A 16,248-nucleotide genomic window follows, 5' to 3' on the forward strand; every position below is an offset into this window, starting at 1 on the left:
ACAAGGGGATGCTTCGTTTCTTCTGGTAAGGAGCCCTTTGTCAGTCGTCCCCCAACTCTTAAGAGGCCTTCATCGTCAAGATAAGGATCTAATCTATAAATTGAGCTGTGCCTGCTCACAGAACTTTCCCCACTTGACAACGTAGCAATCTCCTCTCCAAATCGTTGTTGCTGGCAAAATCTAATAATGGCAAGCTCAGCTTTCAGAAGATCCTTTGAAGATAGTCTGTACAGCTGCGGTTTCTTTACTTTCTCCTTTGTAGTACTTTTACAAATTGGGTTATCTGAGTAAGGTTGCGGTCCTTTTTTCTTATCCCTCATTGAACGAAGGATTGCCTTTAGTCTAAGGAACCAAGCAACAGCAACCTTGAGCCTTCTCCAGTCTGAGAAGTACACCATCAATTGACATGTAGCATCAAGCAAGTCTTTTACCTGAGTAACATTTACTGTGGCCTCACCTTTGACTTCAGGGTCCTCTGGTTCTAAGGAGCATTCCATTAAATTGGTTGGCCAATCACTTTCTGGCTTCTGCAGAAAGCTTGGTCCTTCGAACCAGCGGCTGCTATGAACAACGTTCCCAGCCTTGAGCCCTCTTGTAGCATCATCTGCTGGATTTTCCTTTGAGCTTACATATCTCCATTGTGATTGTTTAGTTGCAGTTGTAATGAATGAGACTCTGTTTGCCACAAAGGTAAGGAATCGTTTATCCTCATTCATTATATATTTGAGTACAGATGTACTATCTGTCCAAAATATAGATTGCTCGAGTTTCACTCTCAACTGAGCCCTTAACATGAGATCCACTCGGACAGCAACTACAGCAGCTGTTAGTTTCAGACGTGGAATAGTGACAGGTTTTAGAGGTGTTACTCTTGCCTTGCCCATCAAGAATGCGACGTGGATGGATTTCCTATTATCTTGCATGCGCAGATATGACACGGTTCCATATCCAGATTCACCAGCATCTGAAAAATGGTGTAGCTGTGCATGTGAGAGAGGTCCAAACTCTCTTGGTTGTATACACCTTTTAACCTTGAAATGGGAAAGCCTTTGCAAATCACTGAGCCAACCTTTCCACCTTTGCAACATGGTTTGGGGTATTGGTTCATCCCATCCCAGTTTCCTTTTGCAAAGCTCCTGCTGCATTCCTTTGGCAGGCAGCAGGACTGGTGCAAGAAATCCCAATGGATCGTAAATGGAACTTGATATTGATAACATTCCACGCCTAGTACAGGATTTTTGAGGGATATCCATTTTGAAGTTGAATGTATCAGTTTCCACACACCACTGCAAGCCCAGAGCTCTTTCTACCGGAAGTTTGTCTCTGTCAAGATTTAATTCTTTCAAGTCTTTAGCCCTTTGCTCCTCAGAGATACTTTGCAACAGGGTGCGATTGTTACTGACCCACTTGGTCAGTGTAAATCCTCCCCTTTGACAGAGTGCTGAAAGATCTTTGACCAAATCAACAGCATCTGAGGTGGAGGCCACACTCTTTAAACAGTCGTCCACATAGAAGTTCTCTTTCAGCGTTTCACATACCTTGTCTAGGAATTCAGTTTGATTGTCCTCAGCTGTTTTTCTCAAAGCGAAACTGGCGCAGCTCGGGGAAGATACTGCACCGAACAGATGAACAGTCATGCGAAACTCAATTATGTCCTTGCTCAGATCTCCATCTGGCCACCCTAAAAAACGCAGAAAGTCTCTGTCCTCTTTGGCAACTTTAACTTGATAAAACATTGCCTTTATGTCACCCATAAATGCGACTGGATCCTGTCGAAATCTAAGCAAAACCCCAAGCAATGTGCTTGTGAGATTAGGACCTTGTAAGAGCTGCTTGTTTAATGATGTCCCCTGGAATGATGCCCCACAGTCAAATACAATTCTTATAGATCGTTTTCTGGGATGGTAAACTGCGTGATGAGGGATGTACCACTTCTTTCCATTTTCGCAAGACAGATGCTGTGAAGGTATTTGCTCTGCATATCCATTACTTATCATCTCGTCCATAAAGTTTTTATATTCTTTATGCAACTGTTCATTGTTGAGAAGTTTTCGTTGTAGACTTTGCAATCTTTGTTTAACTATGGAAAAATTGTTTGGCATCTTTATGTTGTCCTTTTTAAAAGGTAACTTCAAACAGTAGTGTCCGTCTTCCATTGTTGCAGATTTTTCCATGATCTTCATGAACTTAAGGTCCTCCCTTGACAAACCCTTTTCCTCTGTAACCCTTTCATTAAAGTCATAGTTATATTGACTTTTCAACATCTCCTCCAGCTTACAAACAGATATCCTATTTACAACTGTTGGTGGGTGCTCGCTGTCCAAGTTGCCCTCTCCTGTACTCACTCTACACCTACGACTGCACAGCCACTAACAGCTCCAACATCATTGTGAAGTTTGCGGACGACACTACAGTGGTGGGTCTTATCACCAACGGTGATGAGACGGCTTACAGGGAGGAGGTCAGCGCCCTGACCCACTGGTGTCAAGACAACCATCTCACCCTCAACGTCGCAAAGACAAAGGAGTTAATAGTGGACTTCCGGAGGTGCAGAGAAGTACACACCCCCATCACCATCAACGGCGCTGCTGTGGAGAGAGTGAGCAGCTTCCGGTTCCTTGGAGTACATCTGGCTGAGGATCTTACGTGGTCAGTACACACAAACAAAACAGTGAAGAAGGCGCAGCAGCGCCTCTTCTTTCTCAGGAGACTGAAAAGATTCGGCATGAGCCCCCGCATCCTCAGGACCTTCTATCACTGTGCCATTGAGAGCATCCTCACTGGATGCATCACCACCTGGTATGGCAACAGCACCGCCTACAACTGCAAAGCTCTCCAGCGAGTAGTGCGGTGCTCTGAACGGATAATTGGAGGTGAGCTTCCCTCCCTCCAAGACATCTACAGGAAGCGCTGCCTGAGGAAAGCGGGGACTCCATCAAGGACTCCAGTCACCCCAGCCATAAACTGTTCAGACTGCTTCCATCAGGAAGGAGGTTCTGCAGCATCCGGTCCCGTACCAGCAGACTGAGAGACAGCTTTTTCCATCAGGCCATCAGACTGCTGAACACGTCATAGACACCTCAGCTTCACTACTGGAACTTCAACATTATGCACTCAACACTGTATATAAATGCCACTTGTTCTGCACATATTCAACTCTGTATATTTTATTATTATTATTATTATTATTATTATTATTATTATTATTATTATAATATATATATATATATATATATATATATATATATATATATATATATATATATATATATATATATATATATATATAATTTTTTTTTTTTTTTTTTTTTACTATTTAATTTGTAAAAATGTGTATACACACACACACACACACACACACACACACACACACACGTAGGAAAATATTTAGTATACACATCCAGAAATGCATACACTATTATATATTGTACATATATTTATTAGTTTCAGGTTGGCCATTCTTGTATTTTGCTCGTTTGTGTTGTTGTGTTTGCACATCTCTGTTGCTTGTGGGGCTCGCACACAAGAATTTCACTCGCATGTGCTGTGCCAGTGTGCCTGCACATGTGATGTGACAATAAAAGTGATTTGATTTGATTTGATTTGATTTTACCATCTTCCATGGGCCCATTTATGACCCAACCCAATGCTGTTCTTATAGCATATGGGCCATTCCCCTGGCTATGAATGACCTCCCATGGTTCCAATAACTTGGGAGCGTTGCATCCAATCAACAGGTCCACATTAGCCATTATGTGGGGAATTTGAACCTTTGACAGATATGGCCACCTGATCAGATCTTCTTCCTTTACGAAGTTATCCGTGGTGACAGGCATCCTTTCCTGTGTTAGGATTTCTGGAAGTTCATAGAAGGCATTGCTGCCTAAACCAGAAACTTCAAGACCAGTAAGTGAGTGGGCAGAGACTACCTTTTCTTGACCCATCGTTTGTAACAGGAATTGAGTTCTTTTGCCCACAAGATTTAGCTTTTGCATGAGGTGCTCTGAACAGAAGCTAGCTGAACTGCCAGGATCTAAAAAAGCATATGTCTGTATGACATGACTACCTTTAACAGACTTTATTTGAACTGGCAGAATGGAAAGCAAACCGCTTTCTCTTCCGGCCCCTGTATGACCACAAGTTTTTACATTCTTTGAAGAGGAGGGCTCTCCATAGCATTCAGGGATTACACCATTGTTATCAATATGGAGGACAGTGGGATGACCTTTACCACACGTTCTACATATCAAACGCTTAGCACAGTCCTTGCTTATGTGCCCAGCACCTAAGCAACCAAAACACAGCCCTTTCTCCTTTAGAAAAAGCATTTTGTCTCTGTGCTTCTTCCGCCGAAACTGTTGACACTCCTCCAGTGTGTGTTGTTGAGTACAGCAGACACAAGATGGCTTTACTGTAAAGTCATGGCTTGTTGTAGTAATCAGCCTTTCCGTGCTGTAGGTTTTATTCATGTTCATGGGTGTGGCTGTAGCAGCAAAGCTGTTCCCTTTAATTTGTTTGATTGGTTGTGACTTCAGTCTGTTGTCAACCTTTGAGACAGGGATTGTTGACGTTACATTCTGAATGTCCCCAAACAAAGGATCCGAAAGAATTTTCACCTGCCTTTCAATAAATGCAACCAAATCTTGAAACCGAGCTCTGTGTTTAGAGGTTTCCAATATATCATATGCAAACGCTCGCCATTTCTCTCTCATTTTATATGGCAACTTGCACAAAATGATTTTCATGTTCACTGGCATGTCCAGTTCCTGCATATGTTGCAATGTTTTCATGACATTACAACTCCCACATAAGAAAAGGGAATATGCTTGCAATGATTTCACATCTTCATTTTTAATTGCAGGCCAAGATAACGCCTTGTCAATATAAGCAGTTGCAATTTTATATTCATTTCCAAAGTGTTCTTTGAGCAGTTGCTTTGCTTGTATATAGCCTTGTCCTGCAGCCATATGTTGACAACTGCGTACCAGCTCTCTCGGCTGTCCTGTTGTAAACTGCTCCAAATAATACAAGCAGTCCCTCTTATTGGCCTTTTCTTCCACTCCTTGTTCAAACGCATTAATGAAAGAGATGTACTGAAGAGGATCACCATCGAATACAGGTATTTTCCTGGATGGTAATGACGATGCACGCTGATGCTGAACAAGGGTTGCAGTTATTTCATTTTGTCTTTGTAAAATGGTACAAATGTCCTCCAACTGTCCTTCTGCCGCTGTAGGAATTGACCTGGGCGATGGAGGATCCACATTGTGAAATTGTGTTGTGATGACCGTTTGAGCTTGTGGCTCACTTTCGATTTCCGTTCCTGGCAGGATCATTGCAGATATTTTGCTTTCAGTCTGTACTATTTGCACTGCAGGTTTATCTTCATTGACTGGTGTACTAGGCTTGACTGTGGCTGAAGCAGCTGTTTTCTTGATTTCCTTTTCATAATATGAATTCATAGCATTGGATGATATGTTAGATATACTTTGAACTTCAGCAGCTTGGAGAACAGCTAACTTTGCAGAAGAGGCAGAAAGCAACGCTTCAAGCTCAAGCTGTTCACGTTTCCTCCTTAGCTTTAGCGCTTGCTCCTCCAAAGCATGCTTCTCTTTTAGGACTGCCATACGAGCGAGTAATGCTGCTTTTTCTGCTTTTGCTTTGATTTTGGCAGAAGAAGTTGTGCTCACTTTACCACTAGATGAGCTTTTAGTGACTGAAGATTTACCAACAACATTTGAAACACTGTCCTCTGGCTTAACACCATCATCAACACCATGATCACCCTTTAAATGTAAATGTTCGCAACCTGACAACCATTCTTTCACTTCATAAGTGAACTCATCATAATGCATTGTTTTTGCTTTAATAATAATAATAATAATAATAATAATAATGGATACTTTATTGATCCCCATGGGGAAATTACTTGTTTTTCTCTGCATTTGACCCATTCACTCAGTGAAGCAGTGGGCAGCCCACTAAGCAGGCGCCCGGGGAGCAGTGTGTAGGGACGGTACCTTGCTCAGGGGTACCTCAGGGTAGCCGTTAAGTGGATTCGAACCGCCGACCTTCCGATCATGGGGCGACCACTTTACCTACTGAGCTATCCCTGCCCCAAAACCAAACCATGTTTCATGCTTTTCTTTTTCATCATCTGGTAACAAACACATCAATGAACCATGAATTGTTTTTGCTTCATTACACAAACCAACAAAATCACTGAATGATGCTTTAACCATAGAAGTTTCATTTTTTTCCATTGAGACCCTTATACTCTCTTTTAAATTATTAGCTTTATTTAATTTAGCTTTTCTATCACGTTGCAGTCTGTCTAGTCTCTCTGCAAGTGCCTTAGCAGTCAATTTCACCACTCGTTTTTCCTTTTCTGGATGTGTCCCAGCCTTGCTGGCGTTGCTACTTTGCACAGCTGATTCTGCAGCAGGCTCCGGGGGCCTGTCAGCAGCTTTATTTGTGTCCATAGTTCAAATGTTCCAAAACTCAAATATTTATCAAGTATTGAGGGTTTATGCGCACATGCGAAAGTTTGTTTATAAATCAGTTTTATTTGGGTTGACCACCAATGCATTGGAATTACGTCTTCTTAAATAAGTGTGCACACTTTTATAAATGGCCATTTATTAGTAGCGCTACTCATACCTTGCGTTGGGCGCCGTACTGATTCCGATGAAGAATTCTGAGTCCTCTCCAACATCCACGGAACAATCGCCAAGCATTCCACGTCGTCAGCTGACAGACCGCTAGTCCAGCTGTCCGCTCCTCGTGAAACCTCCACGGTAACCTTTCCAAACGGCATTCAGCTCTCCGCGGCGATCGATCACTCAGACTTTAATTTTCCTGCTTGCGCCGAGTCTCCAAAACACCGCGGCGAAGTTGGCACAAACTTTTCCCCAAAGAAAAGGAGTTTGTGACTCTAATGTAGAGGCTAAGCCTACGCTTGAAGCCACTGAGGTGGTCGTTAACGGGGGTGACGCGATGTCACTGGTATGCATGAATGTTCACAGTCCAATAAATCCAGCAGTATGTATCTTGTCCTTTTTGGTCTTTATTCCGTATTAGAGCTGGGCGATATGAGATTTTTTCATATCACGATATGTTTTTTTCATTTCAGGCGATAACGATATCTATCACGATATAAGCCAAATAACTATATTTGTAAGATTTAAATGTGCCGTTGCTCACAAGTAAAATGTGAAATAATCAGCAGCTTGTTTTTATTTAAATATTTATTTCCCATAATAAGTTCAACAGGGTAGATGTACTTAAGGAACATGAGACTTTTTCAGATAAATAAAGGCAAATATTGCAAACTACACAAAAGGCAGCCGCTAAAGCGTTTAAGTTTCAAAATAGAACAAACGAAACAGACTAAATTGTCAATTCCACTTAGAAGCAAAATATTAATTCTAAAAATAAATCTTAGTTTGTTTTACAGAAGAACAGACAAAACTGACTAGCTTTTGTCAATATCAAATAAACTGAGAACTAAAAGGAAATTCTCAATCTCTCCTTGTTGTATAGCTGAGCTTTTCAAACAGTTTTAACAGTTACTTTAGTCTGACAAAAGCCGAATGACGAATTAGCGCTTCCAGTCAGAGACTGAGGCTACGTCCACACGTACACGGGTATTTTTGAAAACGGAGATTTTCCGTTTTCGTTTTAAAAAAATAATCCCGTCCACACATAAAGGCAGAAATGAAGGAAAACGCTGCTATGAACATGCCAAAGCAGCAGGTGGCGCTAGATTCCTAACCGTGCAGAAATATTGGCCAATCAGAAGTCTAGAAGCCTCGGTGGGAAAAAGTAAACAAAGCTGGGGCATAGAAGCAGAACCGAGTCGTATGTGTGGAGGGACAGTAACTGTGTGTATATGTAAGCATTTAAACACTGCAGAGAGTAGAATTAACAGTAACAGTATTGTAGAAATTCATTTCACCGAAACAATAACGTGGCGCAGTGTGACGCATGCACCAGTTTATTGTATTTGCAGACTTGCTTTCGGCACAATTTACAGTGCACGCTACTCTATTTTTGTCAGACTTGAAATAGCCGAAATACCTTCAAACTACGGAACTTCTATGGCTCTTCCGTTCGACAATCTCTCCGGCATTGGAACCATCATCTGTTTTCTCTTCGGTCACGCTCGGTTGATTTTTCTAGTCGGCGCACTCATTTCCTCCATTACGCGCTGGCTGCTTCCCAAACAAACACACGTGCGGCTTGGCACTTGTGCGGTACGTAACAAGTCACGCGACGTGACGCTGCGGCTGTGATTGGTTCGACTCTGCGCTACTTAATTTGGATTGGCTGACCTTTTTTTTTTTTTTTTTTTTTTTTTTTAAGAGGACAAGAGCGGCGAGGTCTATCGCGATAGCTTAATTTCTCTATCGAGTAAAAGTTATATCGCGATACATATCGTTATCGTTCTATCGCCCAGCTCTATTCCGTATCGACATAGCATAACAGCGCAACGGTCACAAACTGTTTGCCTTCTCAATGACACACCTGACGCCGATTACGTGCGTCTACCTTAAATACCTTTACATTACATAATCAAAACAGAAAAAGGTGACCTCTAGTGACCACATAAGGTATTAACCCAAGAATGGCTCCTACACTGCTCATTAAACTGTGTTAGCATGTTAGCAATTCTACTGCATGGAAAAGCAGCTCTGAGTGATTATTCAGATTTTCATGTCAGTTATGATTTTAGTATTACTGTAGTATTATGTTGGTAGTATTGTAGTTATTGCAGCCCAGTAAACTGAGTGTGTTAACTGAAACAGCCAAATGTAATTGTACGTCTGCAGAGATGCTCTTTATTTCAGGCGACGTTCAGGATAAAAATGTTGAAGGACTGACTTACACTGTCTTTGTGCCTTTGTTTAGAAGCAGAGCGACACAGATGGATCCAGTTCTCAACCCTGTCATCACCGTGGTGGTGGGAAAGACTTTCGTTGTGACCTTTGTGGAAAAACTTTCAGTCGACAAGACACCCTAAAAAGACATCAACGTAAACACACTGGAGACAACCTGAAAAACTGCAAAGAATGTGGGAGAAGCTTCCCCACAATAGCTGACTTAAAGCGACATGAACTGATTCACATTGGGGTTAAAAAGCACCTCTGTGATCAGTGTGGGTCATCTTTCATCTCTGCATTGGAGCTTAAAACACACAAACGAGTCCACACAGGAGAGAAACCATACAAGTGCAGACACTGTGACAAAAGCTTCTCACATCCAGGTAGTCGTAACAATCATGAACATACACACATGGAAGGAAACTACAGCTGTGACCAGTGTGACAAGAGCTTCAGGAATCTCAGTTCATACTCCAAACACAAACGATCCCACGTTACTAATAAACTGTTTCACTGTTACCAATGTGCCAAAACATTCACCTCATTGTCTGCTCTGTGCAAACATCAGCGTGATCACACAGGGCTGAAATCGCTCCCATCACAGTGAATCTGAAGAGACAGAAAGATCCTCTACTGGTTTCAGTGTCAGACTTAAAACCCTTGAGATCAGGCTCCACAGAGTTCAGATGTAATCTCCTGTAAAGATCTGATGAAAATGTTCCACTAGCTGGATGGATGGATTTAATATTTCTTTTTCTGAAGGTTGCTCTCTTCCTGTTTCTGCCAGTGCTGACTGCACAGATGTAATATAGATCCATGTCACTGTTTGGAAGTATCAGAGAACTGCTGATGCTGTAAAGCTGCTGGTCAATCTGATGGGCTGTTGTGTTGCTGTTGGTGATGCTGGATGAAGGGCTGGTGGACCAGGTGAGCTCAGGTTGAGGGTAGATCCCGTCTTAGCTGCAGGTGATCCTTTGTCCTACTTGTTGGAGATTAACTTTACGGACTGGAGCTGGAAAAATATATATTTCTAAAGAAGTCAGAAAGAGATTTTGTTGTCACAATTTTCCTTTTCTGTTTATTTCATGTTAACATGATTTAATTTAACAAAAAACATGTAAACACGGTGAATGGCCTGCTGAGGATTGGGGCAAAGTCATATTCTCAGATGAAGCATCTTTCCGATTGTTTTGGGGCATCTGGGAAAAAGGCTTGAGCGGAGAAGAAAAGGTGAGCGCTACCATCAGTCCTGTGTCATGCCAACAGTAAAGCGAGTGGGCTCACTCATAATTTTGCCCCCAAACACAGCCATGAATAAAGAATGGTACCAAAACACCCTGCAACAGAGAGCTACAGATTAAAAATGCCCAAGGCGAAGCACTCAAAGGTCTGGCTGTACTTCACAGCATCTGATGAAGCACCTGGTGATGCATAGCGTTTTTGTAAAAGCTAGAAAATGCACCGTATTTGATAGCTTGCTGCAAGACCTCACACCGAGCACATCTACTGCAGATGTGGTGCCTGTTATCGGACCCGGAGTTAGTAATATCCCCCAAGAACCCAAAGAGTGGAGTCCTGGTCTCTAGCCCTGCCAGTGTAGCCCCGGTTCCAACCAAAGGAGGTATGTTGTATCAACAGAAAAGGCTAACTTGGTTATCATTTTGCAGAAAAAGACTGCTAAAAATAAAAACACAAGAGGTTTTTGTATAAAGTTTGTGTTTTCCATTCTTTAACCTCCGGTTCGAGCACCGGCACGGTTTCAAAATATCCAGTTTGACACCGGTATCGGATAAAACTTAAAGGATTCCCATCCCTATTTGTTACCATGTTTCCATTGTGTAGTGTAGTCGATAGGTTAGTTTTCTTTGTCAGAACAATGAGGCCACTGCAACTGTATGACATATATACCTGTATACACTTGACTTATACTGACATGTATACACTATACATACACTGGAGTGGTTACATAATGGAATCACTGTGATAAGCATCTAACCTACATGTTTAAAATCACAAGACCCGCATATTTAGGTCAAATATTATCTACAATTATATTAATGAAGTTTTTGCAACCTGGGATTGTTTTTTTCTCGCCTCAGCTGCCAGAAGGCAAGAAAAACTGTATTTTCTTCCTGTTGATATAATTCTGTGTATTAAACTCTGTTCCAAGAATTTTAATCTTTTCCAGAGGATCTTTTTGAGTGCCTTGATTTTGCTGAATCTAAAACAGCTCGATCTCCACATCGTTGGCGGAATAAGTGCAACCTGTGGGAGGTACCTATTGAAATAGGGTGGAGCCGTAGGCACATTCAGTTCACAAGGGTTCCATGTTAAATCAAAATAGAATCAAACACGTAACAGTAGCACCTAAAACAATTTAAAAACTTGATTTTATTAAGTCCTGGATCCGTTGACACAGCACTCTGTTTTCTTTTGTTTATAGTTTGTCCTTTTGGCATTAGATCCTAGGTTCCTTAGCTGTAGTTACTGGTCATTGTTTAGTAGGTCTCCTTTGTGTCATCTTCCCCTGTATTAAAGTTCACCATGTTGTTGATTGTGTCTAATCTGTCATGTTTCTGGTCTGCCTGGTTAATGTCAAGTTCGTGTCATGCCTGCATCTTTTCATGTTTTCCTGCTGGTTTGCAAACCAGCTCCTTCGTCCAGTGTCTGCTTTTGGGTCTGCTCTAACAAACACACCGGTGCTCCCCGCCGTGAAATACGGTTAAAACTGTATGATTGTAAGCAGTGTTGGTCAAGTTACTTGAAAAAAGTAATCAGTAACTAATTACTGATTACTTCCCCCAAAAAGTAATCCCGTTACTTTACTGATTACTTATATTCAAAAGCTATTAATTATTTAGTTACTTTTAAAAAACACAATTTACAATCTGAAGAGGTGATAAAGCGATAGATCTTTCAGCCTAAATCTACTTTTTCTACATAATCCATCATACAAAATGTAATGAAATGGAAACGTTTATTTTTTAAACTTGTTTTATTAGTTTTAATCTTTTAACTTTATGCATCAAGCAAAAATTTAATTATATGCAACATTCTCTGACTGGAAGAAATTAGTTTAACATTTAAACCTATTTTCTGCACATTCCAGCACATAAAATAAAATATTTTTTTGTGTTTACACTCACTCTTTCAAATAGATGCAAGTAAAACGAAAGCAGAAAATAAATAAAGTCAAAGACTCAGCGGTCCTGTTGCTTTATTTTCACCTGTAAAGCAGGAGTGAGGTAGGCGGAGGTTTACCCTGGTGCAGGTGTGCCGCAGTGGTCAGTGAAAGAATCTGTGAATTTCCAATAACGTGGTAGCACACTCGGTGCTTGCTTGGAAGTTCAGGGGAGGGTTTTCCGCTGTAAAAAGAAGTTTTCTTCCCATGCACAACGGACACAAATGTTTTTGTCACTTTTTATGGAATCAAACTCAAAGTAAGGTCAGTACTTCCACGCTTTAAACGCTGCACGCTCATACTCTCTCCCGCACTCGATATATGATCCATTGTTGATCTCCACACAGCTGTTGTCACGAACGTCGCTGTTGTCACGAACGTCGCACTTGCTTACGTCACTGTCATGAGACATTCTCGCAAAAAATCACGGCTTTAGTAACGCAGTAACGCAGCGTTCCTACGTTAAAGTAACAGTAATCTAATTACCATTTTTGCAATAGTAATCCCTTACTGTACTCGTTACTTGAAAAAAGTAATCAGATTACGCGTTACTGCCTATCTCTGATTGTAAGTGGGAGACAGGATCGGCGCGACAGGGAACCTGTTAAAAACTAATCAACATTTATTACACGTTGGGGGGGGGGGGGACTCCAATACACACTTTACCCCAACTGGGAAACACAAAATAAAACGGAAAATCTTTAGTGTCGTCTCCACTAAAACTCGCTGCGTTGAATGCAAAAACTGCAAGAAAATTTTTTGTTTCTGCGCAGCGCCTTGAATGTCTGCAACAATGTAAAAAGTAAATCACTCTAAAATACAATCAATACATGCGTTGCTGCCTCCTTATACAGTGGAATAAAACATATAAACAAAACAACATTGGCAGCCGCAGCCGTCACAAAAATCTTCAGCTCTTCACTGTTGACTTAAACCAGCCTATAACAAATAAAAATAAACACGTGTGTATCGGACCTCGGCCCTGCAGCCAGAAATCCATCCAGGCAAAGCAGCAGCTTGGCAATCTATAAATGAAAACAGGACATCCCCTACACTGAACAACTGACCGCAGCAGGAATATTCCTCCCATATGGCTTCATATGTATTGTTCAGTTACCTGTTTACAAGTTGGCGACACCCCTTAAGAAATATCAGCAAACAGTGGCCTTGTCCACCAAACGTTTCTTCACAGGAACAAAACAAACAAACCTCCACCAAATTAACAAAATGTAAGTGGATCACTTTCAGTGACCAACCACTCCAGTAGATAGTTTGCTGAGATTTTGTTGTCACAACTCCTTTCTGTTTATTTCATGTAAACATGATTTATTTTACAGAAATCCTGTAATTCTTGAATCTTATGGAATGCCAGGACTGCCATAACGAATTAATTAAATACACCCTTAAATAATTAATTAAATGTGGCAAAAATTAATTACATAAATATTTATGACACATGTAATTAATTAATTATTGAAAATGTTCTGTTATCACTAAAAGTTGTAAAGTGTATCACTAAAATATCATTCTCAGTCAGTTGTTATTTGTTATGTGTTTACAACATCCTCTGTGGTTGCTCCAAGTAATGCACTTTAGAAACGCCTTTATTGAACAGGAAGTCCGCTCAGTCGAGCAAAGCAAGTGAGCAATAGTGATGGTAAATTTGATTCTTTTTACTGAATCGAGTTTTAATGAGTCACTCACCAAAGTGAATCGGGTCTTTTGAGGCATTTGATTCACTAAGTCAGTTGACCATAGAGACCACAGGAGAAAACAGTGCAAGGGAAAACAATAAGGCAGCTCACCCCTTCTGTTCCAGTGCTATTTACAATGAAAACTAATGTACACACTATATACAGAACTCAGAAAGTCGCAAAAGTCACAGGCACAAAGTCATGGGTTTTGGAAGCCAGGGTCAGGTCTGTTATATATATATATATATATATATATATATATATATATATATATATATATATATATATATATATATATATATATATGTATATGTGTATATATATATATATGTATGTGTATATATATATATATGTATATATATATATATATATATATATATATATATATGTATATGTATATATATATATATGTATATGTATATATATATATATATATGTATATGTATATATATATATATATATATATGTATATATATGTATATATATATATATATATATATATATATATATATATATATATATAAAAATTCAAAAACACAAACTGGGGGAGGACATGGGTAGGTATAGAAAACACTAAACACAAAAACCCCAAGAACAAGAATTAACCCAAAACACAAGATGATACCAATATTAAACACAAAACTCTGGGTCTAAGGACCCAGGACCATGACAATAACCGTTAAGAAAAAATTACCTCCTATTAAGAGTTTCATTTTAGTTCAGTGATGGTGGATTATAACCTCCATTCAAATCATTCAAAAAAGAGAAAACTGTACAACATGTTATATTACACGGTGAGAAGGTAACTGATTCAAAACATCAGTAACATAAAAATGAAACTGAATCTTATTGATTTACTGCAAAAGGACTCAAGAAGTGAAAGTTATCAGGCCTTATTCCAGTTTTTAAAAGAGAGTAAATTGTTGCTGGTCGACGTTCCAGTTCACACTCCACACTCCACACCAGCTGGTGGCGGTAATTCACCATTTTGTTGTTTGACAACCACAAATACAATTTCTAAGAAGAAGAAGAAGAAGAAGGGGCGGAACAAAGTAAGAATGCTCCACAAGAGGAGGTGTTTGCAGAGAGAGCTGCTTTTTCATTCAAAGAGAATAAAGTAGTACCAACGTTTGGATCGATATCTGCATCGATCTGCCCACCCTTGTCTCCTGGATCGTAGCTGAGATCAGCGTGAACCACGTGGGTCTCTGCTCCCTGATCTGTTTCCTGTGTTTGGAAAGAGTTGCAGCTTCATCGCGGAGTTTCTCTCGGTTTGTGGGCTCATCTAAAGGTAAGCACCGAGCTAACTTTACTGTGAGTTCAGTTCATGTTGAGTTTAGCTCCTGAATGAGGTCTTCTGCTGCTCTCCTCGGTGTCTGTTCACAGTTTATTGTGAACACGTTGAGAGAAGCGTGAGAGAGTGTTTGGAGAAAAACACCAACTAATCATTAGCTCAGCATGCTGGGAGAAGTTGGAGCAGAAAAGTCTTTTCATTGTCCCTGCAGCTGTTTTTCTGCCTGCACCAAACCTCTACAGCCTCATTTCTATTTGAAGTGATAACAGGAAATGGATGAGAGCGATCTGCTGCAGTATCAGGGTCACAATAAACTTTATTGTCCAGCTGCTGTGGATGAACACATGAGAGGAAGTGAACTCCTACAAAGTCTCATTTTAATGAGTGTGGCTGCTGTAAAGTGATGCACAGGAAGATGTTAACAAAACCTAATGAAACAGAGATGAAAGTAAACAGTGTTCATATTTGAAAGCACAGAGAATAAAATATATTGTGGTGGTTAATGTGCAGCTCTTGGTGATTTGGAGAAATCATGTTTTTAATCACGTTGTGGATTGAATGTGGGTTTTATTTTATCTACAGAAGTTTGTCCCACCTGTGATCGTTCAGATTGATTTGTTGGGTTGACTTGAATCATGTGAAGGTTTAAAGCTGCACTTCCCCCAAAAAGAATAAAGTATAATCGTGAAGAATGTAAAAATGTCTTCCTGTGTCAAACACAGCTGCAGTCAAAGCAGGAAGGAAAGCACTGAAACCACTGATCAAAGCTCATTAATCAAAGACTGCTGATCATTGGCCATGAGTACCATTCACAAAGAGTTGGGGAGTCGCTGCAAGCGATCAGACGTTGTTGATCAATGATCACGAGGATTTGCATATTAATGCTCAATAACTGACCTCCCAGCCCATTGTTCCTTCAGTGGTTCTAGTTTCAGTCATTATGCAAATGCACTGTTGAAGATTGGGGAAAGCTGCAGTCAGCTGAAACTGAAGAAGTCACTTGGATGAGTGACGAAACGTTTCTCCCACAAAAAGCTACGTCCAGATGAACAGAATCAAAGTTTGGGGAATGGTGGAGTTTGGAGAGCGGCACCATGGGGGCTGGAGAGACTTGTGAAGTGGTGATCAGGTGTGGGCCTCTGTTATTATGAATGGTCGGGGTGGGGGGTGGAACTGGGGGGCTGAAGGAGTTGAAAG

General features: G+C 40.5%; 2 protein-coding genes across 5 annotated transcripts in view; both read left to right on the forward strand.

Annotated features, from left to right (window-relative positions):
• LOC308385635 (uncharacterized protein) overlaps nucleotides 1–11,419 on the forward strand; it is a 102,851-nt gene extending 91,432 nt beyond the window's left edge. For 2 of the 3 annotated variants that reach the window (XM_080864715.1, XM_080864713.1), the window contains exon 4: nucleotides 8,911–11,419. In XM_080864715.1, coding sequence (XP_080720841.1) covers nucleotides 8,911–9,489 — 579 coding nt within the window. In that variant the 3' untranslated portion in view covers nucleotides 9,490–11,419. The remainder of the gene's footprint in view (nucleotides 1–8,910) is intronic. The other variant, XM_080864716.1, reaches the window with a different exon arrangement.
• Nucleotides 11,420–14,694: 3,275 nt separating this feature from the next.
• The window catches only part of LOC308385631 (uncharacterized protein), a 42,387-nt gene continuing 40,833 nt past the window's right edge, over nucleotides 14,695–16,248 (forward strand). Inside the window, exon 1 of one of the 2 annotated variants that reach the window (XR_013969589.1) lies at nucleotides 14,695–15,048. The gene's annotated coding sequence lies outside the window, so the exon portion shown is untranslated. The remainder of the gene's footprint in view (nucleotides 15,049–16,248) is intronic. The other variant, XM_080864693.1, reaches the window with a different exon arrangement.

This window comes from Rhamphochromis sp. 'chilingali' (genome assembly GCF_963969265.1).
Source record: "Rhamphochromis sp. 'chilingali' genome assembly, chromosome: 18".
Classification (NCBI taxonomy): domain Eukaryota; kingdom Metazoa; phylum Chordata; class Actinopteri; order Cichliformes; family Cichlidae; genus Rhamphochromis; species Rhamphochromis sp. 'chilingali'.